Below are 23,757 nucleotides of genomic sequence, written 5' to 3' on the forward strand. Positions count from 1 at the left end.
GGACCTCCTCAGAGGCCCCCCGAGGGCCTGGCTCCGGGCTGCCCGCGGCGCTGCCTGAGCCGCAGATGATAAGAGAAGGGGGCTAGCGCCGGCGGCGCCCACCGCAGCGCGGCCTCGGTGCGCAGCGCAGCGCGGGGTGCTGCGGGAGGCCGTTCGCCCCTCTCCTCGCCGTGCTCGCCGGGCGGCAGTACGCGGCGGCGGGACAGGCGCCGAGGGGCCAGCCCCGCCGGCCGGCGGAGCGCGGCTGGCTGCGAAGGGAGCTGCATAAGATGGCGGCGGCGGGAGCTGAGGCGGCGGCGGGAGCTGAGGCGGCTGCGGTGGCGGCGGAGGAGGAGAAGCGGCTACCGGAGGGCGACCCCGAGTCGGGAGGTGATTCGGAGGATGAGGGCGATTCGGACTCGTCTGGTGATGGTGAAGATGAGGAGAAGGAAAACGAGGCTGAAATCCAGCGGCTGGAGGAGCAGGTGGGGCCCGGCTGGGCCGGCGGCAATGTGGGGAGGGGGCGGTAGGGCAGCGCCGCGGCCTCCGCCCGACCCGGGCTTTGGGCCCTGAGGAGCGGGTGTTGGAGGCCGGGCCCGGTGCGGCCTGGCTCGGCCCGCGTTGCTACAAGAGACGCGTCGGTCGCGGTCCCCCCCCCCGCCCCCTCCCCCGGCAGCGCTGCCGGGGATCTGGGGAGGGCTCGTTCCGGGGGTCTGAGGCCTTGCGGGGGGCGCTTTTTGTGCCTGTTTGCTGGAGCAGTTGTGGTGATGCGGGGAAAAAATCCGGGGGTGCTCGTGTAGGTTGGTGTTGGGAGCTGTCAGGACTCGAACGTGGAGTTTGCAGTGGGAGCCAAGTGTTTGGGGATGGGTGGGTTTTTTTGAGAGGGAAATTAGAGGAGAGGCCTAGTGCACGGTTTGTACTCATTGAAAAAAACCAGCTAGCTGTCTGGGGTTTTCTTATTGAAATTAGAGCATGTTTAGCTTTGTTGAAAAAGACTTTCTTAATTTTGTGCTTTTGCATCTGTTTCTGCGGCTGGTAGCTGCTGTACTGCTGCTGCTGGCATTTGCTCTGCTGAGCAGTAACCTTTAGAGCTTAGAGCCATAAGCTAAGCTCTCAGCTTAATTTTAAAGATCTGTTAAATTTGGAAGTGTTGTTTTATAAATGTCTGCTTGTGACCTGATAGAATCTTGTGAACAATAGCGAAGTTTGGTGGAACTCATGCAGGAAGGTAGGTGTTGTCTTGGCTATGTGACTGCACGGTGATATGCGTGCACCCCAAAAGAGAGTATGAAGTTCTGTTCTGCTAAAGTTTTCAGACTTCTTCGTGTCAATCACTAAACAGTGCTTCTAAAAAATATATATTTTTTTTTTAAAGCTTTCCATCAATGCTTTTGACTATAACTGTCACTTGGATTTGATAAAGTTGCTCCGCCAGGAGGGAGAGCTGGTCAAGCTCAGAAGAGCTCGTCAGAAGATGAGTGAACTCTTCCCTCTTACTGAAGGTACAGAGCATCTCCTTGTTTTGCAGCTGATACAGCTTAATTATCCTTGTGTAAAATGCTGTTGTTTCAGTAGTGAAATAATGTGTTTGTGCTAGGCTTCACCAACATTATTCCAGTCCAGAGAAACCTAAAAGAACAGATTTGGGACTTTTAAACTGAGTGCTGCTGGTGTTAATGGCCAGCGTTGAACTTGGTCTCTGGCAGATGCAGGATAGTGAGCCTGTTGCAGGAATTTGAGTTGTTGCCACTTGTAACTGTGCTGTCCTCTGCCAGAGGCTGTTGTGGTAGTGTGGTACTGGTGGGAGGGGGTGTTTTTTGTGTGCCTGTCTACTCTAGGCTCTGTTAGCTGTGTGAGTGGCTGCCAGGATGCAGCCTGCTGTAGCCCAGGGACAGACATATGTCTGCTTGTGCTGCCTTAGCTGTAGGGCATACAGCTGTGGGATGGCAGCACTGAAACAGCTCCTGTAACAGTCAGTGAATGTGACTCGGAACCCAGATGAATTCCTGCCAAAAGTTAAGTTTGCTAGTCAAGAAGCAAAAAATAGGATGTTGGTGGAAGTTGTAGGTAGCCCTTGAAGTGGGTGTTTCTGTTTTTATTTGTAACACAGAGGCAGTGTAAATATTGCAGAGGCCGCTCCACCAGTGTGCTTTTAGGCTTGACGAAGGAAGGTTTCCTTCTGTGTGCTTGGAAACTTGCAGTCTAAAACTTGGAAACTTACCGTCTCTTGTAAATGTATGAGTGAAGTTGTATCTCTGGGTGCTGCCTCTTTGGTTACTGGTGCATACTGATCCTCTGCCTGAGTTACTGATAAATCACTGCTTGCAACTTCCACTCTCTTTAAATAAGAGTGTGCTTGTTTAGTACCAGTTTGAAAAGATCTCTGCCAAACTTTTATTTTAAATTCATTGTGAGTAGTTGTGGAGGCTAAAATTGCTCTCTTCTCTGCCTTGGCTAGCTCCCCATTTTTAAGTCTGTTACTAAAAACTCTCATAAAAAAAATCAACAAGTGGGCTTAATGTATTCTTTCTGAATACTGATGATGTATTCTAAACGTCTTCCTTCCAGAAATTTGGCTGGACTGGTTGAAGGATGAGATAAAAATGGCTTCTGAAAGCTCTGAGCGGGAGAAAGTTTATGAGCTGTTTGAGAGAGCTGTGAAAGACTACATCTGTAAGTTGTTAATATATGCTGTAAAATGTATTGTGTTGCATTTGGATTATGGTTTGCTTTTTCTAGGAAAGTTCCTTCTCTTATAACACAGAACTTGGATAAAAAATATTAGTGTGAAGTGATCCTTAGACTTTTTGAAGCATTGGAGTTAAGGCCGTTCAAAGGCAATGCTTTTAAGTGCCACTGCAGTCTTTAAGACCTAAGCAAATGCTGTAAAAAGTTGTAAATGCATGTTTTGCACTTCTCTAATCTCTAAAAGCAGCAGGTATTGCACTTGCTTAGGGAATGCTTTCTGTTATTACCCGTTATAGATTCTTCAGGTCGGTCTTTGAGGAAAGCGAATGCTTTTAAAAGGTTCATTTCTACTCCTGTCTTCCATGCTGGTTAGCACTGTCTTCACTGCCACTTTTACTGTCTGACAGCTCTTTCAGAACAGCTCATGATTACTGTCTGAGAGACAGCTTTCTTGAAATCCTGTGAGGCAGGTAACCCTAACCATGCTGTGGTACCAGGCTCTGATCATCCCGGTTAAAAGCACGGGAAGTATGTGGTGTCTTGGCTCTCCGTTTGTCAGGAGCTGCCTGCAGCTGTAGCTTAAAGCACTGAGTAATGGCATGCTCTGGGACATTGTGGTGGGGTGCTGAAAACTTGAAGGCTGAAGAAGCATAGAGGGCTTGGTAACATCGAGGCAAATCCCTTGCAGAAGCTATATACAAAATGTCACAGCACCAGCATAGCTCACCTCACAGGGTGTTGGTGATCGTTCAGGGAGAAGGAATGGAGAGGTGAAGAACTGAGAGGAAGAATCCTCTGGATCTGTGGCTGGGTTGCGCTTGGAGTTCAGAAGGACTACTTGTGGAGCCTGAGACGTGCAGTCTAACATCTGTTGGCTGGATAGTCTCTACTGGGGGTTCTTCAACCTAATTTGCTCAGACTGCTATTGACAGGAGAGGTGCCAGGCAGCTAACGCTGTTCTAGCACCTCCTTCTCGCCTTCATAGTTAGCTGCTTAAGCAGTTGCTGAGCAGGCAAGTACAGTAGTGTGGAAAGAGAAGGACCTACTTTAGTCTGAGTTATGTAGGAGTGTGGCAGCTTTGTGGTCCTAGCTCTGTACATGTGCTCAAGAAAATGTTGTTGGGGGGTCTTGGTGCATCTCTGATGTAGCTCATGTGCCAGAGGTGGCCCACAGGAGTCAGTGGCAACCACAAGCATGACTTCTTTCAGAAGAAAACTGTAGCTGCTGGTGCTGAACCAAGAGCATAGAATAAAATACTTTTAACTTTTCTCTACTACGTTGGATGGTGAAGAAAATTGGCATGTGTTGGTCTATTTACATGTGGCAGATGAGGTATTTGGGAAGCAGAGAGTTACCGTTATTTATTTTTGGGAGGGTTAGGTCATTTGTTTCTCCTAACTTTGTTTAGGTCCTGAAATTTGGTTGGAATATGCCCAGTATTCAATCGGTGGCATTGGTCAGGAAGGAGGAATTGAGAAAGTTCGCTCAATATTTGAGAGAGCATTAACTGCAGTTGGACTGCATGTGACGAAAGGAACAGCTTTATGGGAAGCGTACCGTGAGTTTGAGAATGCCATACTGGAAACGGCACAGGTAAGGCCATGCTCCTGGGCTTTTGTAAGAAAGAAGCTGTGGTGTAGTTTCTGAAGTCATCCTGTACTGCCCCCTCATCAGTCTCCTCTGAGAAAAGGCTGTAATGTCACACAGTTGTTTCTTTTCAGCTGCAGGAACTGACACTTTGGTCTGGGAAAAATGTTCTGTGTATTTAGTTGATACAGTAATGGATTTGTGTTTAAATAAGATCACAAAGTGTCACTCTGCTGCTTTAGCTTGAACTGATACGAATAACTTGAAATTGAGTAGTTTCATTATTAAACAATGCTCTTGCCAGTGAATATTTTTGCACGTAGTCAATCAAGTTTACTTTTCTAGACTGTTTTCTACTTCTAGTTTCTACTTTTCTGGTTCTCAGCTTTTAACTCATTCATTATTTTACACTTTTTATGACTTTTGGATGATGGTATATTATGTCTGGAACATAGAGTTTGAAATCTGCAAAAGTCACCTTTACAAGACTGCCAGAACTACATAAGATATGGAAGTTAAAAGATGTCCCTGCCCACAGTAGGGGAGATGGAACACGATGATCTTTAAAGATCTGTTCCAACCCTCTTCTGTGAAATGCCCTAACAAAGGGGTAACAGGAGAATATCTTTCGTTCACAAACAGAAAGAAAGCTGGAAGTTCTAAATCATCTGTGCTCACACCAGGGAGTTGTTGAAAAACTATCTGGCAGCCCAGTGGGTTTGTGAAACGGCATGATCACATGCTGCTTACTTTTGCTTGCTTTTTTTTTCAGGTTATCATTTCCCTATGCATGTGTCAGCTTTCAGTAAGAATGCTTTTCACATTCATCCAGCTTCTGAGTCTAGCAATTTCCAAGTTTTAGCTTTCACAGTGGTGACCTCTGAAATGCAAGATGGCTGTGTCTGTCTTTCAAGGATCATGTAGTCATTTGGAGCCCAGATCCCCCAACTCATAAACAATGCCCCATCATGTTCATCAGCTCAGGCTTGAGGGAACTGATTAAATTTCAATCCTTTTGTTTGTAGCCAGCTCCTGGCAGTGTTCCATCTCCTGAGCAGCAGCAGATGCTCTGCAGCCAGCTTGAGAAGATCCACACGCTGTTCAGGCGCCAGCTGGGGATCCCACTGTTAGGTAAGAGCCATTGCACTTGCAGAGATGGTGTGGATATGCTGTGTTACAGTGATCCAGGCATTAGTCATGATTATGCTTCTGGTAGAGCCAAACTGCAGCTGTAGTACTTGTGTGTTCTTTAATCGATGATGTTTGCCTGTCTTTAGGGCCTCATGAACGATGCACAGATCCCTTTTGTTCAGAAATATTGTTACTCATTGAAACTTGATTTATCTGTTTCTTCAGTACATAATTTGAGGCTGTTTAAAGTGCAAGTGATGAGCACAAAACATGACCATTAGGAACTAGGAATTCAGCTGTGAAGATGACTCCATAAAACCTTGGTTGGTGGGCAGTAGTACGTGCTGACAGCTGGATTGTTAGTATCCTGCTGTGTCTAATTCATACTTCAGACTCCTTGTTGAGTCCCTCTTCTTGCTGCTTTTCTTATAGGAGAAAGTTAAGTACAGTTCTTCTTCATTTGCACATTGAAAGAATTTAGGTTCTTCTTTTTCATTAAAGCCTGGGGACAATCTTGCCACTTTGGTTTTCTAAATTCAAATCAGTAGCTTTAATAACTTCCCCTGAATTTGTGTTTTAGTGCACTGTAAGATGAAGTGTCTGAACCCTTTAAGCATGCAGTAGTGTGATAGTTAAGGTTGAAAGTGTAAATAAAAATACAAATACGTGTTAGAATCAAGTATAGGTTGAAATCTGGTTATTTAGTCCAATAAGTGCATTATTGATATGGTTTTAATGTCTGTTTTAATTAGATATGGAGGCGTCATATGCTGAATACGAGGAGTGGTCAGAAGATCCAATTCCAGAAACAATAATAAAGAATTACAAAAAAGCTCTACAGCAATTGGAGAAGTGTAAACCATATGAAGAGGCACTGGTAACGCTGTTACTTACACTTTCCTTTAAGAGTTAATTGCTTTGGAGTGATTTCCCCTGCCCCAGTTTTACTGTTGTGTTTTTTTTTTTTTTAATCACAGAGATAAAGCAGCTGAGTATTGCTAGGTGATCTCTTCAGCTGTGAGCAGTGTGAGGCTAGAAGCCTCACAATGGTTATACTGGAAACTTGAATCTGTTGACTGTGTCAGGCTATTCCAGAGTGCTCATGTGCACCTCAGCTGTTTCTTCCAACATTGATGAGCATGCTGGGCTAAGAGGAATAAAAATGAATGGCTTCAGAACCAGGGTGGTATTTGGAGATTGAAAGCTCTTGATATTTAGAGGCCGGGCTCTTCTGTAAAGCTTTGCGTGAGGCCTACTCTGAATAACAATTGAATTGTTTGGATTGTGCTTTGTTTAAAGAGTTTAATTTTTTGTGTCTTTTGTCTGTTTTATAGCTGGGTGCTGAAACACCAAAGCTAGCAGAATATCAAGCTTACATTGATTTTGAAATGAAAGCAGGTGATCCAGCTCGCATTCAGTTGATCTATGAGAGGGCTTTGGCTGAGAACTGCCTTGTGCCAGATCTTTGGGCACGCTACAATCAGTATTTGGTAAGGGAAAAAAGCTAACAATGTTTTCAGGGTTTTTTTCTGTCATGTGTGGTTTTCTTTTTTTAAATCTTAGTGATAAACAACCAACCAGTAAGTTCTACCTCAGTCTTGTCCCTCAGTTTTTTAAATTTGCTCTTTGTTTCTTCCTGTTTTCAGTGGTGTGTTTATTGATCAAAGTGAGCACTTGCTTACTTCTTTCTTTAGCTCTGTGTTTTCGCTGCAGAATTAAAGTGGGTGTGGGCATCGAGGCTTGTGTTGACCAGGAGTAATCTGCTGTGCTTAAGCTGTGGCATGGTCTCTGGTGGCTAGTCATCCGGAGGCATTGCTTCCGAGGATGTCCCTCCTTTTCTTCTAGCCTTTTGTAGGCAAAGCAATTCAGTGCTGTCTGAATCACTGAGGAGCCTCTCTCTCCTTCAGGAGACACAGATAAATTAATGAAAGCGCTTGTTTGAGGGCTGCCGGTGCTGTCTTGCATGTTCTGTAGTGGAAAACAAAAACCCTAATTTTCCAGCAAGCTGAAGCAAACCCAGATGTTCAGCCTATATTTACATGTGGGGTATCATACTGAACTTGAGAGGCAGGGCTTTACATGTGGGCAGAAGGACCATCTATTAAGAGGCGTGTAACTTGCTGTAGGAGGCTTACCTAGGCTGAACTGCTCTGTTGTCTCTATCTTCCCAGCCTGAGACAGCAGGTTGCGGATGGAATGAGGTCTGTCTGAGTAGGCTGTGTGTGCACCCTCTTTCTTATATCCTTTCCTCCCCTCTTCTTAATGTACCAGGAACAGTTGGGCCTTTATTATATTTATTACGTTTATCTTGTTGGCAGAAAATACCTTGGTTAGAAGCAGACAGTTAGATAGTGCAGGCTGAATATGGCATGGAGTCTTGTTTGTGTTGCTCCTGAGCATATCCTGTTTGATCTGAAGGTGTTCACTGGATTTTTAGGAGTACAGAATTTAAAATACATACCTTGTCATAAGTTTTCAAATAGAAAATGAAAGTACTGTTTTTAAGGTGTTGGACCTTTATAAGCTGGATGTCTTGGATGGTCTCCCTGGCTAACAGGAACTTTGTTGTATGATTATTTCAGGACCGGCAGCTAAAAGTGAAAGAATTGGTCTTGTCTGCTCATGACCGCGCTGTTAGGAATTGTCCCTGGACGGTTGGGCTGTGGATTAGATATCTTTTGGCAATGGAGAGGCATAGAGTGGATCACAGCATTATTTCTGGTAAAGACAGACCGTCTTGGCAAAACTTCTTTACAGTACTGCTTTCTGCACTCTGAATAAGATGTGACAAATGGTGACTTGTAGGTTTTGCTTTCATCCTGATGCAACAGTCTTAAAGCTGATGCAATGTATAGTAGTGTGCTTCTAGGGCAAAGCCGCTTTTGTTGCGCAGCTTCAGTTCTGAGCAAGCAGTGAACAACTTTGTATGAACATTACTGAATTAAACTGGCTTCTGAATTAACTTCCTAAACCAATTTACCATATGTAGGATTTCTTGTATTTTTTTCTTGTCTTCCTGGAAATGTAAGGTGCTCAGATACTTCTTTGTGCTATACACTGTAGCTCGCTAATTTTGTCTGTATCTGAAAAGTAAATATATTTACATGTGGGGTGTTTTTTCCCCCCGTTTTCTTTCAGAAATGTTTGAGAAAGCTCTGAATGCAGGTTTTATTCAGGCCACGGACTATGTAGAAATCTGGCAGGCATATCTTGATTACCTGAGAAGAAGGGTGGATTTTACACAAGGTATATATCATATATATGTCAATAAATATTTAAGCTGTTTTCTATGTACCTCTCTGAAACAGAGGTATTTTAAAAAAAAATTAATAATATTTTCATATGTTTCACAAAACCTACTCTCTGGCCATTTAGTGTCTATAAAATATATTAACTTAGTTGGTTTAAAGCAGCTCCTTGCTGACAGAATAGATTGTGCTGTTGCAAAACTGCCCTGCCTTTTATATTTTAGGTACTTGATGGGTTTCTCGTTATGCACGGTGTGAGTTTTACTGAAGTAATAAATTTTGGCTCCCCCCACCCCCCAGTAAAATTATTGTGGGTGTTAGGGAAGATGGATGGGAGATGAAAATTAAATTATTTGAAGGCAATTCTTTCTTCTTTTTTTTGAAGACTCCAGTAAAGAACTAGAAGAGCTGCGGTCTGCGTTTGCACGTGCTGTGGAGTATTTGAAACAAGAGGTAGAAGAGCGTAAGTTCAGTCATCCAGTATATTGTTCTCGTTCAAAATAATTTTATAGATGAGTTCTCCACACAATGTTTAACTTGTCTTCAAGTGTCTCGAATGTTTTAAGAAAGCTACAGATAAACATTTCATCTGCAGTGTAGAACTTGTTTAATAAACACTTTATTTCCAAGAGCCATTCACAAACAGTACTTGTTTTTATTCCCAGGATTCAGTGAGAGTGGAGATCCATCCTGCACGATCATGCAGAACTGGGCAAGAGTTGAGGTGATGATTCCATCTGCTGTATTTAAATTCCTAGACTAGAGGAAATTGATTGTTTTAACATCGCAACCACAGAATGCAATCCTTTTGTACTTTGCAGTTACCTAGACAAAATGCCAGTGAGTAAATTTTTCTTCTTCCACTCCTGTTTCTGGACTGGTCAAGCACATAGTGTTGCTTCAGGCTTGAGGCACAACATCCTGGGAAAGAAGCAGCATTGTGTTTGAGAAGGTTGTCGGGACCGTTAGTATGTTTATACTGCTGTGACTGCAGTATGGTACAGAAATGTGAATGTAACTTGGTTAGCAGGCTAGCCACAGTTAGTGCTGCCTACGCTAACTAGTTTCAGCCTAGTGCAGGTGTCAGCATGCTGCACAGTCACTGTCTGCGAGTGGATGTTTTATTTTCCTTCCTTTGCCTTAGGCTGGTATGAATCAGAATAAGTCACGTTACTTTTGTGCTGTAATTTCTCTGGGCATAATGCATGGGATGGATTGCCAAAGTTTCAGGCATTGTAATCCTCCTGAACAATGTGAGCCTGAATCTGAATTAATTACTTTCACTTTCTGTCCACTTAGTGGAGGGAGAAAGTAGGTACATCTTATGCTAAAGCAGTTCTAATAAATCAGTTGTCAGGCATACTTGTGTACCCCTACAGTTAGATTGGGTGAATCCCACTTGGGTGTCTTAATCCTTTTCCCCTCTTCCCCTGCTGCCTTTCCTAAGCACTTCTATCACAAAACCAGTTCTCAGTCTGTGCTCTGTTAGGTATGTTCCTGAGTAATGACAAAAGGAGAAATTTGGAAGCAACTAAACTTCTTTATAATGACCAAAATGAAACGTATGTGGGAGCCAAAACCAAAGATTGATGTAACGGAAGGGCAGGGAAGTATTATTCAGTAGTAGGATTGCATTAGGTGTTCACTTTGATCACTCTAAAGAGGGTCTGTGTGCATCATTGCTAGTGTTTTCTTGTTTTGGGGGGTAGAGGGGAGCCAGTGGGGTAACGATGTTGAACAGATAATCCTAAATTATATTGAATACTTTGGATGCTGTGTTGCAGGCCCGCTTATGTAACAACATGCAGAAAGCCAGAGAACTCTGGGACAACATCATGACTAAAGGAAATGCCAAATATGCTAACATGTGGCTGGAATATTATAACCTAGAAAGGTAAGAGCCTAACTGGTTGGAAGAGTTGATTAACTTTTGTCTCTCACAGATGGGGAAACTAAAAACTTAGATGCTTAGCGTGGGTGTACATCATATGGGTCTATATTAGGCTTTTGAGGTTCTTACAGCAGCTCTGCAGTATATTTCAGAAGTATTAGACAATGTGTAATGTGACCAACAAAGCGTAGTGGGAGGTTTGCTGAGGGAGAGGGGAAACATTTGCAAAGAATGCAGTTAACTGTCCTATCCTGTAATCTTGATGTGGAGGATTTGCTCCTTACTCCGTGGTTTCCCTACTGCAGAGCTCACGGTGACACTCAGCACTGCAGGAAGGCCTTGCATCGAGCTGTGCAGTGCACAAGTGACTATCCAGAGCACGTCTGTGAGGTGCTGCTCACGCTGGAGAGAATAGAAGGTAACTCACTGAACGTCATCTTGTTTTACCCAGTCTGGTTAGTGTACAATGACACAGAGTGAATTTTGATCTAGTGTTTTGTATTCTGATGAAGGGTTATTATCTCTTCACTGCTGTCGTATACACAAGCAGCTCTTTTTCTCTTTTTTTTTTTTTTTTTTTTTTTTTTCTTCTTCTTTTCTGGCCTGACTTGAAGCCTGCTGAAATTCCTGGGTTTTTCCATGCCTTTTTGGAGTGTCATATTATAAATGTGAGGTTTTAGCTCTGCTTGGGTTTTGTTTTCTTTATCTTTGAAGGCTACTCATTATAGATAGAATTTTCATATGTAATGGTTAATATTAAGAGCGAGTTCTGTGAACTCATTGACTCTCTTATTTATCTAGAATTGTATTTTCAAATTATGGGGAAGCTAAATACAAGGCACCTTTTTTTTTTTAACTCCTTTAGGAACATTGGAAGACTGGGATGCAGCTGTTCAAAAAACAGAAAACAGATTAGCTCGAGTTAATGAACAAAGAGCAAAGGTCAGAACTTTCTGAGAACTACCTAAGTCCTTTATAGGAAATGCCTATATTAAGCTTATGCTTGTCTGACTGTCACATTTCTAATGTTGGTTCCCATAGATAATCCTGAATTGTCTTAAAGCCTCAGCACTATTGATTTTTAGTTTAAAGCTGTGGTTAACCTCTTCTGATACTTTTCATCTTTCACCTTTGGACCTCTGGATGGATACAAAAGTAACATGCACTCCAGGAAAGCTGTGAGAGCAAACAATTGAGATGTGCTTTAAATGATGATCCTGTTGGAGAAAACCCTCCAGGTTCAGTACTTCAGAAAAATGCTCTGCAGCCTGGAGTCACTAGAAGCAAAAATCTTGCTTTTTTGTAGGCTGCTGAGAAAGAAGCTGCTCTGGCAAAGCAGGAGGAGGAGAAAGCTGAACAACGAAAGCAGGCTCGGGCAGAAAAGAAAGCTTCCAAAAAGGCCAAAAAAACAAGGATTGGAGACAAGCGCAAAGCAGATGATGATGATGAAGCTGAATGGGGACAAGAAGAAGAAGGTAAAAAAAAAGATAATAAATTCAAACTTCAGATGCGGCAACAGAGTTATTGTTATCTCCCTTCTGTTAGAGGCAGGTGGGGAGGTGCTATCAGTGGTGTCTTCAGAGCTGCTGTCTTCAGGGTCTTTTTCTGCTAGGTCTTCACTGTGATAGTGAAATGAAAGCAAGGCTAAATGGGTTTTGACCAACAGAAGTATATGTTTATAAGAACTTCTAGAGATTTTTTAGACTTTTCTTATTTCAGAGAAATACTATGATGTTTTTCAGTTGTTTTTAAAGTAATTTTCCTGACTCATCATGTGATGCTGAGGCTAAATTGGGTTATTCAGTATTGTAGCACTCCCTTAGAAGGTGGTAACAGAAGATTTTAATAGATTACTGCCCCTGGGAGTTTTGAGAGCTTCTAGATTTTTTTTTTTTTCTTACTTTAATCCCATTAGACAGAGAGAGCATAGATCAGTAGCTGTAACTGACAGAAAGAAGGAAAAATACTGCTTTTGCTTTCATCTAAGTCCTTGCTGTCTTGGTCAAATAATCTGTTGTTGCTCATTACTAAAAACCTGAGGGAGGCTTTTATTTTTTGTCTTAAGAATTGTCATTGTATTTGTGGTTTCACACGCTGTTTCCAAACTCTGTAGTGGCGATGCAGGACAACTTAATTTCAATGGTGAATGAAAAGGTGTAACCTTTTTCTATTAAGGCTTTCAATTTCATTAATCAGCAGAGTTGCCCAGCAAGAGACACAAGGGAGATGGGGATGGCATACTTCTTGAGGAAGACATGGAGGTAGAAACTGGGCTGTTTGGAAGAAGTGGACCTGAAAAGCCAGATTACCCAGCAAACCAAAAGGAAAAGGCATCTACCAGTCGAAAAGACATCCCCAAAGTTCTACACGACAGTAGTAAAGATAATGTTACCGTCTTCGTCAGCAACCTTTCCTACAACATGGCAGATCCTGAAGTGAAACTGAAAGAGCTCTTTGAGAGCTGTGGGGAGGTAGCAGAAGTCCGTCCAGTATTCAGCAACAAGGGGACTTTCCGGGGCTACTGCTACGTACAATTCAAGGAAGAAAAATCTGCGCTCCAAGCTCTTGGCTTGGATCGTAAAGTTGTGGAGGGAAGACCAATGTTTGTTTCTCCATGTGTTGACAAGAACAAAAATCCAGATTTTAAGGTAAACTTTTTATTCTTTCAAGTAGTAGGTTGAACAGTGGGACTGCATAGGAAAGCTGTCAAAGTTTGTTGCTTCCTGAGTGCTTGCATCTAATAAACTTGAGTTTGGAATGGTAATGTTATGTCTTAGCAGTAAAATTGTTTTCTGGGAGTTCTTGCGTACTTTGCCATAAAGCAGGATTAACATTAGCTTCCTCCAAGATTTGCAGAAATCTGCTAATCAGGGCAGCTTGTTACTGGTGTGATGTACCCAGATCCTTACTTGAGCACCTCCATCTGCGAAGTACTTATTTTGGTTGAGCCTAGACAGCTGTGGGCATTTATTGCACAACCCACTCGTTCTTGTTAATGGTCTGTACTAGAGATGGGTTGTATAATCAGTGGTTTTCTGCATTATGGAGTTACTGCACACAAAAACTTAATGTTCGGATAGTGACAACTGAGCAAGAAGACATTATCGACTTCCTCACTGTGAAGGAAATGTAGATATTTAGAAGCGTTTACTTGTGTATGCTTACGTCCTTAGTGTATGCCTACGTTTATAGGCAAATATCTTTCAAGATACTGCTTGTGGCTTTAAGGTAGTTTTGGAGCCCACAAATAATGAAGTACTCTAACCTTTTGAGGGTATAATAGATTAAAATCTTTGGATTCTCCAACTGGTTTGTTAACTAACAGCCTTTTCATTTCTTCAGGTGTTCAGGTATAGCACTACACTGGAGAAACATAAACTGTTTATATCTGGTTTGCCATTTTCCTGCACTAAGGAAGAGCTGGAAGATGTGTGTAAAGCACATGGGAATGTGAAAGACATTCGGCTGGTCACTAACAGAGCTGGGAAACCCAAGGTAGGCATCCTTAATGCACTCTTAATTTCAAGCAGTCCTTCAAAAAGAAGCTCTTTGTGAAGCTTGGATATAAAAAGTAGGGGTTTTTATTTTTAAAAGCTGCCAACCTAGCTGTCTTTTAAAACTTGTAGAAATGCTTGGATTTACAGACCCCAGTGTGCCTTTGTGCCAACAAAGAAGTGGGAGGGGAAGAGGAATTTTTCTAAAATACTTCTTAAATTGCAGAAGAATGTGCGATATAAATAGTATAGAGGGGAAGATGTTTACAGCGCTTTCAGTATGGTAAAAATAGGCATTATTAAGTCTGCAAAGAATTTATTTTGAAAGTTACTGACTAGATAGATTCTCCTCCTCCCTTTCTTCAGTTATACTAGGTGAAACCTGTTTCTTGAGGCTATTGTTCCTAACGTCTGCTGCAGTAATAGATTTGCCAGTGAGAAATGAGCCACCTCTTTCTGACAGGGCTCATTATTTCCCTCCTGGAATAAATGACTCCTTGTTAAATAAGAGACTCTAAACCAGCTGCTGCTCTGCCAAAGTTCTACCTGACACCTTGGCTATGTCTGCATGTCGGGCACTTCTAACAGGTGCCATCCTGGTGGTGATGTGCATGTATTTTTAAAATATATTTTATAGCTCTTAGCAATTCTCAAGTACAGTTCTGGTTGCACGTATACATTATAACAAGTGCTCTCATGCGTACCCCAAGTCTTGCAGTCCATGTTCCGAGCTTAGTTGGAGCTGTGGTTCTGCCTAAACCACAAATAAATCTACCTTGAACATTATATAAAATCTGATGTATTTCCTGTGAAACTGGATAATAAAAAAAATTACAGCTTAAGAGTTTGAATGTCATTTAAAAGAGCAATAATAACAGAGCTGAGAGGTGATGCCTCCCAGCTAGTGTGCCTGCTGTAAGAGCCTGCCCAGCAGATGCCGGGGGATGCCCTTTTGTCCATTTGCTGGAAGTAAGACTCTAGTACTGAAGGTGTACCAGCAGCCGTTAGCAGCTGGTTATCGGTGCAGTTAGCAGCTGTTACTTTGTGAAGTCAACACAGATCCTTTTCCTGCAAAGAGTCGCTGTTCTCCGGGCAGCGATGACTTTCTCTTTAGAGATGGTGCCTGTCAGTCCTGTTGGAGCTGCTTAAGATGGGGTTTGCTGCTCTTGAAACTGAGGGGGCTGCAATGGCCCTGTGTTAGTGTACTTGATTCCTTAGGTACAAGTTGTAGCCTAGTGAAGAATCACAGGAGAGTTTGTGTGGATGTTTCTGTTCTAGCTGTATAGATTCATTTGTCTTTTTTCCCCTATGAATCCAAATCTGTCCAGTACCAGATTCAAGAAGTGAAGACTTGCCACTGCTGTAGTACTTCGTTATATTTACTGGGATCTTGGTTTTCTCTTTTCTCCCTCTTTTTAAATACCTCTTCCACAAATTAGGGTGTTGTGGATGACAGTCAAGAAATGCAGGTTGTAGATAAACTTTTTTAGCTAAAGAATATTGGGACTCTTAGCCATGTTAAGGTCTACTTTCTGTACAATTTTCCTACCAGTTAGCCAAATAACTCACAAAGGCTGTCACACAGAGAAAGAAGCACTAAAACTAATGTAGGTTACCTCTTTTCCTTATTTAGGGCCTGGCCTATGTGGAATATGAAAATGAAGCTCAGGCCTCACAGGCAGTGCTGAAAATGGATGGCCTGATGGTTAAGGAACATGTCATCAAGGTGATGATCAGTAACCCACCTCTCCGAAAGCTGCCAGACAAGTCTGAGGCAGGCAGAGCACCGCAGTTTGCAGTACCACGACAGATTTATGGAGCGTAAGTATTAGCGAGAGGGAGGCTGCTTGGTGATGCTTAAAAAGGAAACACAGAGTTTCTTTATATGCTAAAGTGTAGGAATCTCAGCTAGAATATGAGACAACAATTTTAAAAGTGCTGAACGATAAAAAATGGGGTTGGTGGATTGATGAGGAAAAGCAGATTTTTCTTCTTTATCACTAGAAACAGTTCTGTAGTGACTAAGTATCAGGCATCAGACATGCTGTTGGATCTGATATTAGCATGTGAGCGCTGATAACTTCCACGTCCTGTCCTTCTGGAGAACCAGCCATTGTTCACAGTGAGCGTTAACATTGCTCTTTCATCTTCCGGAGTGCTTCTGCTGCTTAGCACTGCATTGGTGTTGTGTTGTATGTGCCACGGAGCTTCAGTTTCTGGGGACTGTTGGGCAATTGTTTTCTGCCAGAACTTAGGTGTACTGTTTCAAAGGGCACCCATTGAAAGCTTTGCACTACTTATTACTGAAACAAATGACAGGAATAATATTTAAATGAGCATTCCTCATAGTGAACAAAGTCCTTCTTGTTTCCCCAAGCTAAAGCAGTATGTTCAAAGAGGCCTGGCATATTTTTAAATGTCCCTTTTTGTCTCCAGGCGAGGGAAGGGAAGGACACAGCTTTCGATGATGCCTCGTGCGTTACAGCGCCAGAGTAACCCTGTGGCTAAGGCTGAGAATGGGATGGTCCAGAACTCACCAGCAACTTCATCCGAATCCCCTGAGGAGCCTAAACGGATGTCCAATGCTGATTTTGCCAAGATGCTACTGAAAAAGTGAGCAAAAAGTCTGCAATCAGCAGGTCTGGTAAAATGTGAAATGCCTTTATGGAAGCCATGTTGTGTCCTTATGCTAGCAAGGAGAGAACGCCAGTCACAATCATGTGTAAATACTGTTCTGGACTACTGCATTCATTGAGATCAGTGTAGGATGGTACAAATCCAGGATTTTTTCCTCTTGATTCTAGGAGCAAAGCATTATACTATGTTCTGGTAAAATGGCGTTACACAATTCCTCATATTGAGGGTAATGAGCGGGGAAATATTTCCTGTACAGGTTGGGTGCCACATCAAGTTTTATGAATACTTTACAAATTTCTCTTTCATTAACGAATGAGATGTGATGTGAAAGCCTAGTGATAACCTTGTCAAGCTCCACTGGTCAGTTCCGATTGTGATTGCAGTCATTCTCTCTGACAGCGAACGCATTTTCCACCCAAACACACACACGCGCAGGGACATTCATCTCCTTCCATTAAGAGTTAAATGGCAGATGCTAGTAACTTCACCACAATGGCCTATTTTAGTATTGGGAGAGTTTGTATACATATGTGTGTATATGTATATACACAAATATACATATATATGTATTCGGCTAATGTTCTGTTCCCAGTTGACCTGTTTTTTATATTGTGTATTTGTAAAAGACATTCAAATTATTATTTTTAAGTGTCATGAGATGATATCTAGATCTGGTAATTTTTGTTTCCCATAAAATCTGTACGTGCTGTTGCTAAGGACCATTTTTTTTGGTTGTTTTAGCTAGCTAGCTCATGTCTTTTGCAGGTGCTTTCTGTATGGTTTTGTACAAATGTGAAGTGCAAGCTGATGTTTCTTGGTTTATTAAACTCAAGTTCTCAAAGGTTTTTTATAAATACTGTTGCTTTTGTTGAAATGCGGGTGTTTGGAATTGCACTTATCCTATGGCAGCTGGGTAATACTGATGTACCTCACCTCTCAGGTGCACTGAGATACACAGTGTCACTTACCTTTAAGTAGCTCATTCCATCTAGTATGAATATCCTGAAAGCCCTTCAGTAATCATCTCAGACTTCAAAGTAATCTGGTACCGATCTTGGATAGAAATATTACTGCTTTTCAACTAAAACTGCTGCTAACTTGGAAAGCCAACACACACAGGGGTTGAGTGTGAGGGGAGACCCTGGTACCAAGCTCGCTTGTACGACACGGGCACTGCTGTGAATAAAACTGTTTTCAGTGCTTACCTTCTGTGCTGGTTTGACTTGGCTTTACTTTGAAACGAGGAGTCTGCTTCATAGCTGTGAACAGTGTTAACAGTGGCAGTTGTAGTGATACAGCAAGGGACTGTTACCTCAAAACCAGCTTAGAAACATTCTAATAACACTTCAATATGCTTTGATTTGTGGGGCAGGAATGCTAAGGCTGGCCTTGCCCTCATCGCAGGCAGGCACGTACACAACACTAGGGATGAATTAAGTTTCCTTTGGCTGCTGGGGTTGGACTTGCCGCTTAAGAGCCCTCTGTAACACCCCACGCTGCAGTTATACACAGCTGAGGGAGCCAGGATGTATGCTGTGTAGCTTGCTACTCCACAAACTGAGCTGTGACCACTTCTTAGTTCATTGCAGCAGAAAAGTGTTTTGAGAACAGCCTATTGCAAACAAAGACTTTAATAGTAAAATAGTTTATTAATCTATTACTAAAATAACATTTTTTCCCTCCAGAGCTCTAAAGTGCAGATTTTATTTATACTCACCTTGCGCTACAAAAATAAGCACACCGTAAGGACAGAACAACGTTCCTCATTTATTGTTTGCTTTCCCTGTCAGCAATAATTGGTACATAAGCAGAGTGTAGTGCTGTGGTATATAGATACCTCGCAGTCTTGTTCTACTGTCTGCCTGCATAAAATGTGTCCTAACTACCTCGCAGGTAAGGGGAGATAGAAGAGAAGAAACTTAATGCTGGTTTGGGACAGCCTTAACAGCTTATTCTGTTTTACAGAGGGTTTAACAGCACTCTAAACTGGATTGAATCAAAGTTACCTGGACTTACAGGAGTTGGGATCAATTATGCTGTTACACAGCTGGCAGGCAGGGGTAGAAGGAACTATTCTTCCCTGTTAGGCTGCAGCTGGTTTTACCTTAAAAGCAAAGATAAAGTATGCTGCTTTGAATTGCACAGCAGCTTCCAGGTACTGTGCTAACTGCCACTGCAGCACAAGGAGGCCTTGTGTGATTCTTGACGCATTTACCACAGTAATAATACAACCTGGTAACTAATTGTGAAAAGCTGTCTTGTGTAGATTGAAGAAATCAAGTTTTTGGCAGACTTGCTAGACAGGTTCTTACCAAACTGGCACAAGTGATAAAGTTTGTCTCGCTGTTACACATAAAACCTTCTCTGCCCACAGCTTAGCAGAAGCAAGCCCTTTTCCAACACTGAGCTGAAATGTGTAAGGACAGTTGCAGTTCCCCAGGGATCCTGCGTGCTGGGGTGGGATCTGAGGTAAGGCCTCAGGAGCACTAGGTAGACCTTCCAGCCGAAGCATAGCAAAAGCACCTCACTGTTCAGTGAGGTAAGAGAGTATTTCTTCTCCTCTTCCAGTCACACGATCTATAATCTTAAACTAAGTACTTCCCTCTTGTTGTACAAAACTCACCCTAGGAAAGGCAACTGAGAGTGAACTTGCAAAGTGCTACTGAAAACAGAAACGGGAGCGGAGCGATGCCTTTGCTGAACTGGGGTTTAGCCTCCTTCCTGATCAGTATTGTCAAACTTGTATGACTGACAGGAAAGAGTCTGATTAACGTAACTGGGGGAGTGCTGTTACTGCAAGGGGTGTGTTTTGGGGTTGGTTTTTGGTGGGTTTTTTTTAATCAACAGGGAAGAGGTAATACAAAAGCAGCAACTTGGTTAAGACTTCGTCTTGCCTAGCAGCTCCTTGACAAGTTGCAGTTGACAAGACTGCAGTTGACGGACTAGGTGAAGGGTTGTGATTGAAGCAGTTTCTCAAAGCTAACGTTAAGGAGAAATTAAATTCTATTTCAGCTTGTTGAGCCCCTCTTGACATGTCTCCCCCTCTCCTTCCAGTAGCACAAGCAAGTTATTGTGCACAGTCAACATCAACAGTTCACATTTCAGCTTGGCATAATGTATATAAATAAATTATATTAATTTAATCAAATGTAAGACACTTTAAATAAATGAAATGCTAAAGAGTGACACCTCCTGTCAAGTTATTTCCCAGCAGGAATACTGAGTGGCTTGGCATTCTGTTCTCCCACGCGTTCCTTGGTTCCTGAACGTGCACAACCCTCAAGTCTTGACGGGGATAGTTTGTTTGCATCCGGCAGCGCTTCCGTCTGCTTCAGGTAAGCCCACAGAGTATTCTGTGGTGGCGATGAGCAACATGTCCAGAGTTGTCTCAGTACACTTAGCGATAAAGCGTATGAAAGGCCTCACGTCGCCCTCGTTGGCCACTTCTAAGACGTGATAATACTCAGCCCGTTGCTCCTTGCGGATCGTGATGGGTGGGTAGCCTGCCTGCATGAGTATGAGGTTCATTAACAGGCGTGAAGTCCTTCCATTGCCATCTACAAATGGATGGATGTAAACCAACTTGTAGTGGGCTAACGCAGCAAATTCCACAGGGTGCAAGCTCATGGCATCTTCCGAGTTAATCCACTGTACAAACTCCTGCATCTGTTTCTCCACATCTTGGGGATGTGGAGGTATGTGATGTCCTACAAACACCTGGGTAGTCCTGAACCGCCCTGCCTCCACCGGGTCGGCGTAGCCCAGCACTCTCCGGTGTATTTCCAAGATGTCACTGATGGTTACGGAGCCTATCCGTGATACCAGCGTGGTATTGACATATTTCAAAGCTGCGTGCATGCCAATCACCTCGTTCTGCTCCACTAAGCTTTTTCCAGGAACAGCGTATCTGGTCTCGATGATGTGTCTTATTTCTGACAGCGTCAGAGTGTTCCCTTCAATAGCAACCGTGTGGTAGATGTGGTGATAATAGGACTCCTCCATCACTCTGCGCAGGGCAGAATTGCCTTTGGGGATCGCCATCACTTTTTTAACCTTGCTGTCAATAATGCTAAAATACCTCTGATCTATCTCCTCAACTAAAGGTAGCGTCCGGTCCCGATTGATCAAAGCCTTCTCGTTGCAAGGGGAAATGGTTAGTGCTTTGGAATACAAATAGTCTGCCTGAAGAATGTCTTTTTCCTCTTCAGAAAAGATACCAAATTCATTCAGGGCATCCACATAATCAGGGTCCATTTTGAGGGCATACACAAAGAGTTTGTGGGCTTTCTCCCGCTTTCCTTGGCGCTTCATTTCGAGGGCTTGATTCAGAGCTGCTTTGGCTTCTAACTTCACTTCTGAAATGCAACAATAAGAGTTAGATAACAGGGTAGTGAGTTTTACTGAAAACCGCTGGGGACTGTCACTGTTCACCGATATAAAAATTAAATAAAGCCAGTCTCTAAGAACCGTAACTGAGAACTTGTGCTCCAGGCTTTGCCAGGCTACAGGCGCAGAGGTCATGTTTACGGGCTGAGTACGCGGCAGCAGAGCTGTTCCAGAAAGCATGGTGAGGCAGGGTGTGTGAGCAGCACGGCTCAAGCTGGCCACAGGCACGTAGCCATCGCAGCAGAACTTGCTTTGGCCACCAGGCCGCTTTGTGTGGGGGGACACAGAGTCTTATATACATTCTCTCGGCAATAATGCCAGTTCTCTTGCTCGAAGCACGGCCCACAGCTGCTAACGGCACTTCTGGGTTTTTTACTGGATGTCAAACATCTTCCCAGCAATAACAACTTTAATGCAAACAAAGATACAGTGCTGGAATTGTAATGATTCCTCTGAATGTTTTCCAAATTAATGTCCTGGCCAATAAAGGCAAGAACCACAGCCTGTCATTGCTAGAAAGGCTGTTCTATGACAGCTGAGATTTCAGGATTAATACCATTTATCCCAGGTTACTGTATGTTAAAACACCACTCCATATTCCAGTTCCCTTAACAAAACTTACTAATGCTGAAAGCATGAGGAAAAAACTTCTGAGGGACAAAGCAACGCTGAGAAAATGCCAGCACATCAGCACATCGCCCTTCTGCAGGGCAGGGCAATGGAATGCAGTCGGGCTGCTGCCGGCGATGGCACGTCTGACCTCTGGGTCATTTACAGCTGATGTTAATTTGCAGTTGGGCAGTGAGAGTTCATTACCACTGTGGGGTACAGGAGATCACCAGGCAGGGGGTGTGGGTTGTTATCATACAGCAGCTGGGCTGTTCCCCTGCGCCCACCCAGGGAGACTTACCTGGGGAGGCTTTGCCTTTCAGCACCAGCAGCTCCAGCCCACTGGAGGTCACGCTCAGTTCAGTTGTTTGTCCTGTGTATCTGGTGACCCCCAAGGAGCCTGTGCCCAATTTACTTTTCAGGAAGGAGAGTCCTTTGAGCACTGCGTGGCACTGGTCTTCCACAGCAGCCAGTGGGAGCAGCAGCAGCAGGAGGGAGCCCAGAAGGAGCCCGAGCACGGCTGCCCACCTGATGCGGACCCACAGCGTTATCCATTTCAACTCGGGATCTGTCGCCATAGACACAAGATTCATCCTGCTTCCAGTGCAGGCAGGAGGAACATCTCCTTTCCCACTGCTCCTACCTGGAAACAAAAACAGCAACAGCTTTAGCCAAGTCCTCCATGTCATGGGGCAGGTGAGGTGCTGAAGATGTGGCACCTGAATGGACTTCAGCATCCCTGCTCTGGGTTTCTGTCACAGCTGTTAGGGGTTATCCCAAGCACCCACCTTTCCCTGCCACCCCTAAGCACACGAGGGCAGGGTGCACGCGGCATTCAGCATAATGCAAGTCCTCATGGCATCTGCTATACGTTAATGCAGCAGCAGGAGGGGACACTGGTGTCTGTGAGCAGCGTGGGCACTGGGCTCTACAGGGATGAAGGAGCTCTGTCCTGTACGCATATGGCACAGCTCCTGCATGTCCTCCCAGTGTGGAAACCACTCCCCAGACCCTCAGGTCCTGGAGCGTGTCCAGAGGAGGGCAACAACGCTGGGGAAGGGGCTGGAGCACGAGGCTGATGGGGGGCAGCTGAGGGCACTGGGGGGGCTCAGCCTGGAGAAGAGGCTCGGGGCAGGGGGTGCTGATCACTCTCTGAACTCCTGAAAGGAGGCTGTAGGGAGGTGGGGGTCGGGCTCTTCTCCCAGCTGACAGGAGGAAACAGCCTCAAGCTGCACCAGGAGAGGTTTCCGTTGGATATTCGGAAAAATTTCTCCACCCACTGGCACGGGCTGCCCAGGGGAGTGGCGGAGTCACCGTCCCTGGGAGTGTTTGAAAACCACAGGGATGCGGCGCGCAGGGACGTGGTTGAGCGGTGGCCTTGGCAGTGCGGGTTTCGTGCCCAGGCTCCACCATCCTGGAGATCTTTCCCAGCCTGAACGATTTTGGGGATCCACGTTCCCCCGCCCCCGGCTCCCCTCCAGCCGCCGCTCCTCCTCCGTCCCCCCAGCTCCCCCTCCCCAGGCTGGACCCCCGGCCCCCCCTCCCCGCCGGGGTCCCCCCGGCCGCACCAGCACCCGCCGCGGCCCGGGCTTCCCCCATGTCCCCCCGCCCCAGGGTCCCCCATCACCTTTGCCGCCTCCCGCAGCCGCCAGCTGCCGGCTACAGTTGCCCCGCCCATCCGGACCCCGCCCTCCGCGCCCTGCCATTGGCTGAACCGCCGCTCTTCTTCTTTTCCATTGGCGCTTACAGCGGACGCTCCGCTCGTGAGCCTCCCTACTTCTGCCCTCGGCTTCCTGTGGCGTCTTCCGAGTAGCGCCACGCCCCCGACGCGGGAGAGGCTCGTGGAGGGGGAGAAGTGGTGAGCGCTCACGCCAATCATACGACCGACAGCCAATAAGAGGGCAAAACGGAGACGGGGCGGGCTCCCAGCTTTTAAATAGCAAGCACCAGGGGGGCTGCCTCCTTGTTGCTAAGCGACTGCTGCGGCCTGGGCGGGAGCGAGCCCCGGCGCTCCCCTCAGCCCCGGGGCAGGTGTCCGGGGACGCCCAGGCCTGCTTGAGGCTGCAGGGCCGGCCGATGGCAGCTGCCTGGCTGGTACGGCCCCCTC

At 44.7% G+C, this 23,757-nt stretch overlaps 2 protein-coding genes across 3 annotated transcripts; one reads left to right on the forward strand and one right to left on the reverse strand.

Moving 5' to 3' along the window:
• Positions 1-244: 244 nt before the first annotated feature.
• On the forward strand, positions 245-17,509 carry SART3 (spliceosome associated factor 3, U4/U6 recycling protein). Of its 2 annotated transcripts, none has more exons than XM_080373487.1 (19): positions 245-464; positions 1,355-1,481; positions 2,548-2,652; positions 4,076-4,260; positions 5,280-5,385; positions 6,138-6,262; positions 6,720-6,875; positions 7,968-8,106; positions 8,524-8,631; positions 9,019-9,096; positions 9,299-9,357; positions 10,418-10,527; positions 10,830-10,942; positions 11,390-11,466; positions 11,831-11,999; positions 12,724-13,172; positions 13,867-14,019; positions 15,652-15,839; positions 16,455-17,509. In XM_080373487.1, exons 1-19 carry the CDS (start codon positions 270-272, stop codon positions 16,633-16,635), a joined length of 2,823 nt encoding a protein of 940 aa, XP_080229613.1. In that variant the 5' UTR covers positions 245-269; the 3' UTR covers positions 16,636-17,509. The 2 variants fall into 2 exon arrangements, with proteins under 2 accessions (XP_080229613.1, XP_080229612.1); XM_080373486.1 differs by having other exon boundaries at positions 249-464; positions 12,721-13,172.
• An 828-nt stretch (positions 17,510-18,337) lies between these two features.
• On the reverse strand, positions 18,338-23,486 carry FICD (FIC domain protein adenylyltransferase). The gene is made up of 3 exons (XM_080373807.1): positions 23,278-23,486; positions 21,952-22,293; positions 18,338-21,010 (listed from the first exon to the last, which is right to left on the reverse strand). The coding sequence occupies exons 1-3, from the start codon at positions 23,354-23,356 to the stop codon at positions 19,935-19,937; spliced, it is 1,497 nt and encodes a 498-aa protein (XP_080229933.1). The 5' UTR covers positions 23,357-23,486; the 3' UTR covers positions 18,338-19,934.
• Between the last annotated feature and the right edge of the window lie 271 nt (positions 23,487-23,757).

The sequence above is a fragment of the Falco punctatus genome, assembly GCF_963210335.1.
Source record: "Falco punctatus genome assembly, chromosome: 1".
Classification (NCBI taxonomy): domain Eukaryota; kingdom Metazoa; phylum Chordata; class Aves; order Falconiformes; family Falconidae; genus Falco; species Falco punctatus.

Bases quoted from the DNA above. Each gene is read 5' to 3' on its own strand.
- SART3 (XM_080373486.1), top strand. From the start codon at position 270: ATGGCGGCGGCGGGAGCTGAGGCGGCGGCGGGAGCTGAGGCGGCTGCG. The intron at 6,263-6,719 runs GTAACGCTGTTA...TCTGTTTTATAG, and splicing joins AACCATATGAAGAGGCACTG to CTGGGTGCTGAAACACCAAA. The intron at 15,840-16,454 runs GTAAGTATTAGC...TTTTGTCTCCAG, and splicing joins CCACGACAGATTTATGGAGC to GCGAGGGAAGGGAAGGACAC.
- FICD (XM_080373807.1), bottom strand. From the start codon at position 23,356: ATGGCAGGGCGCGGAGGGCGGGGTCCGGATGGGCGGGGCAACTGTAGC. The intron at 22,294-23,277 runs GTGATGGGGGAC...TTTTGTTTCCAG, and splicing joins GGCTGCGGGAGGCGGCAAAG to GTAGGAGCAGTGGGAAAGGA. The intron at 21,011-21,951 runs GTAAGTCTCCCT...GTTGCATTTCAG, and splicing joins GAAAGGCAAAGCCTCCCCAG to AAGTGAAGTTAGAAGCCAAA.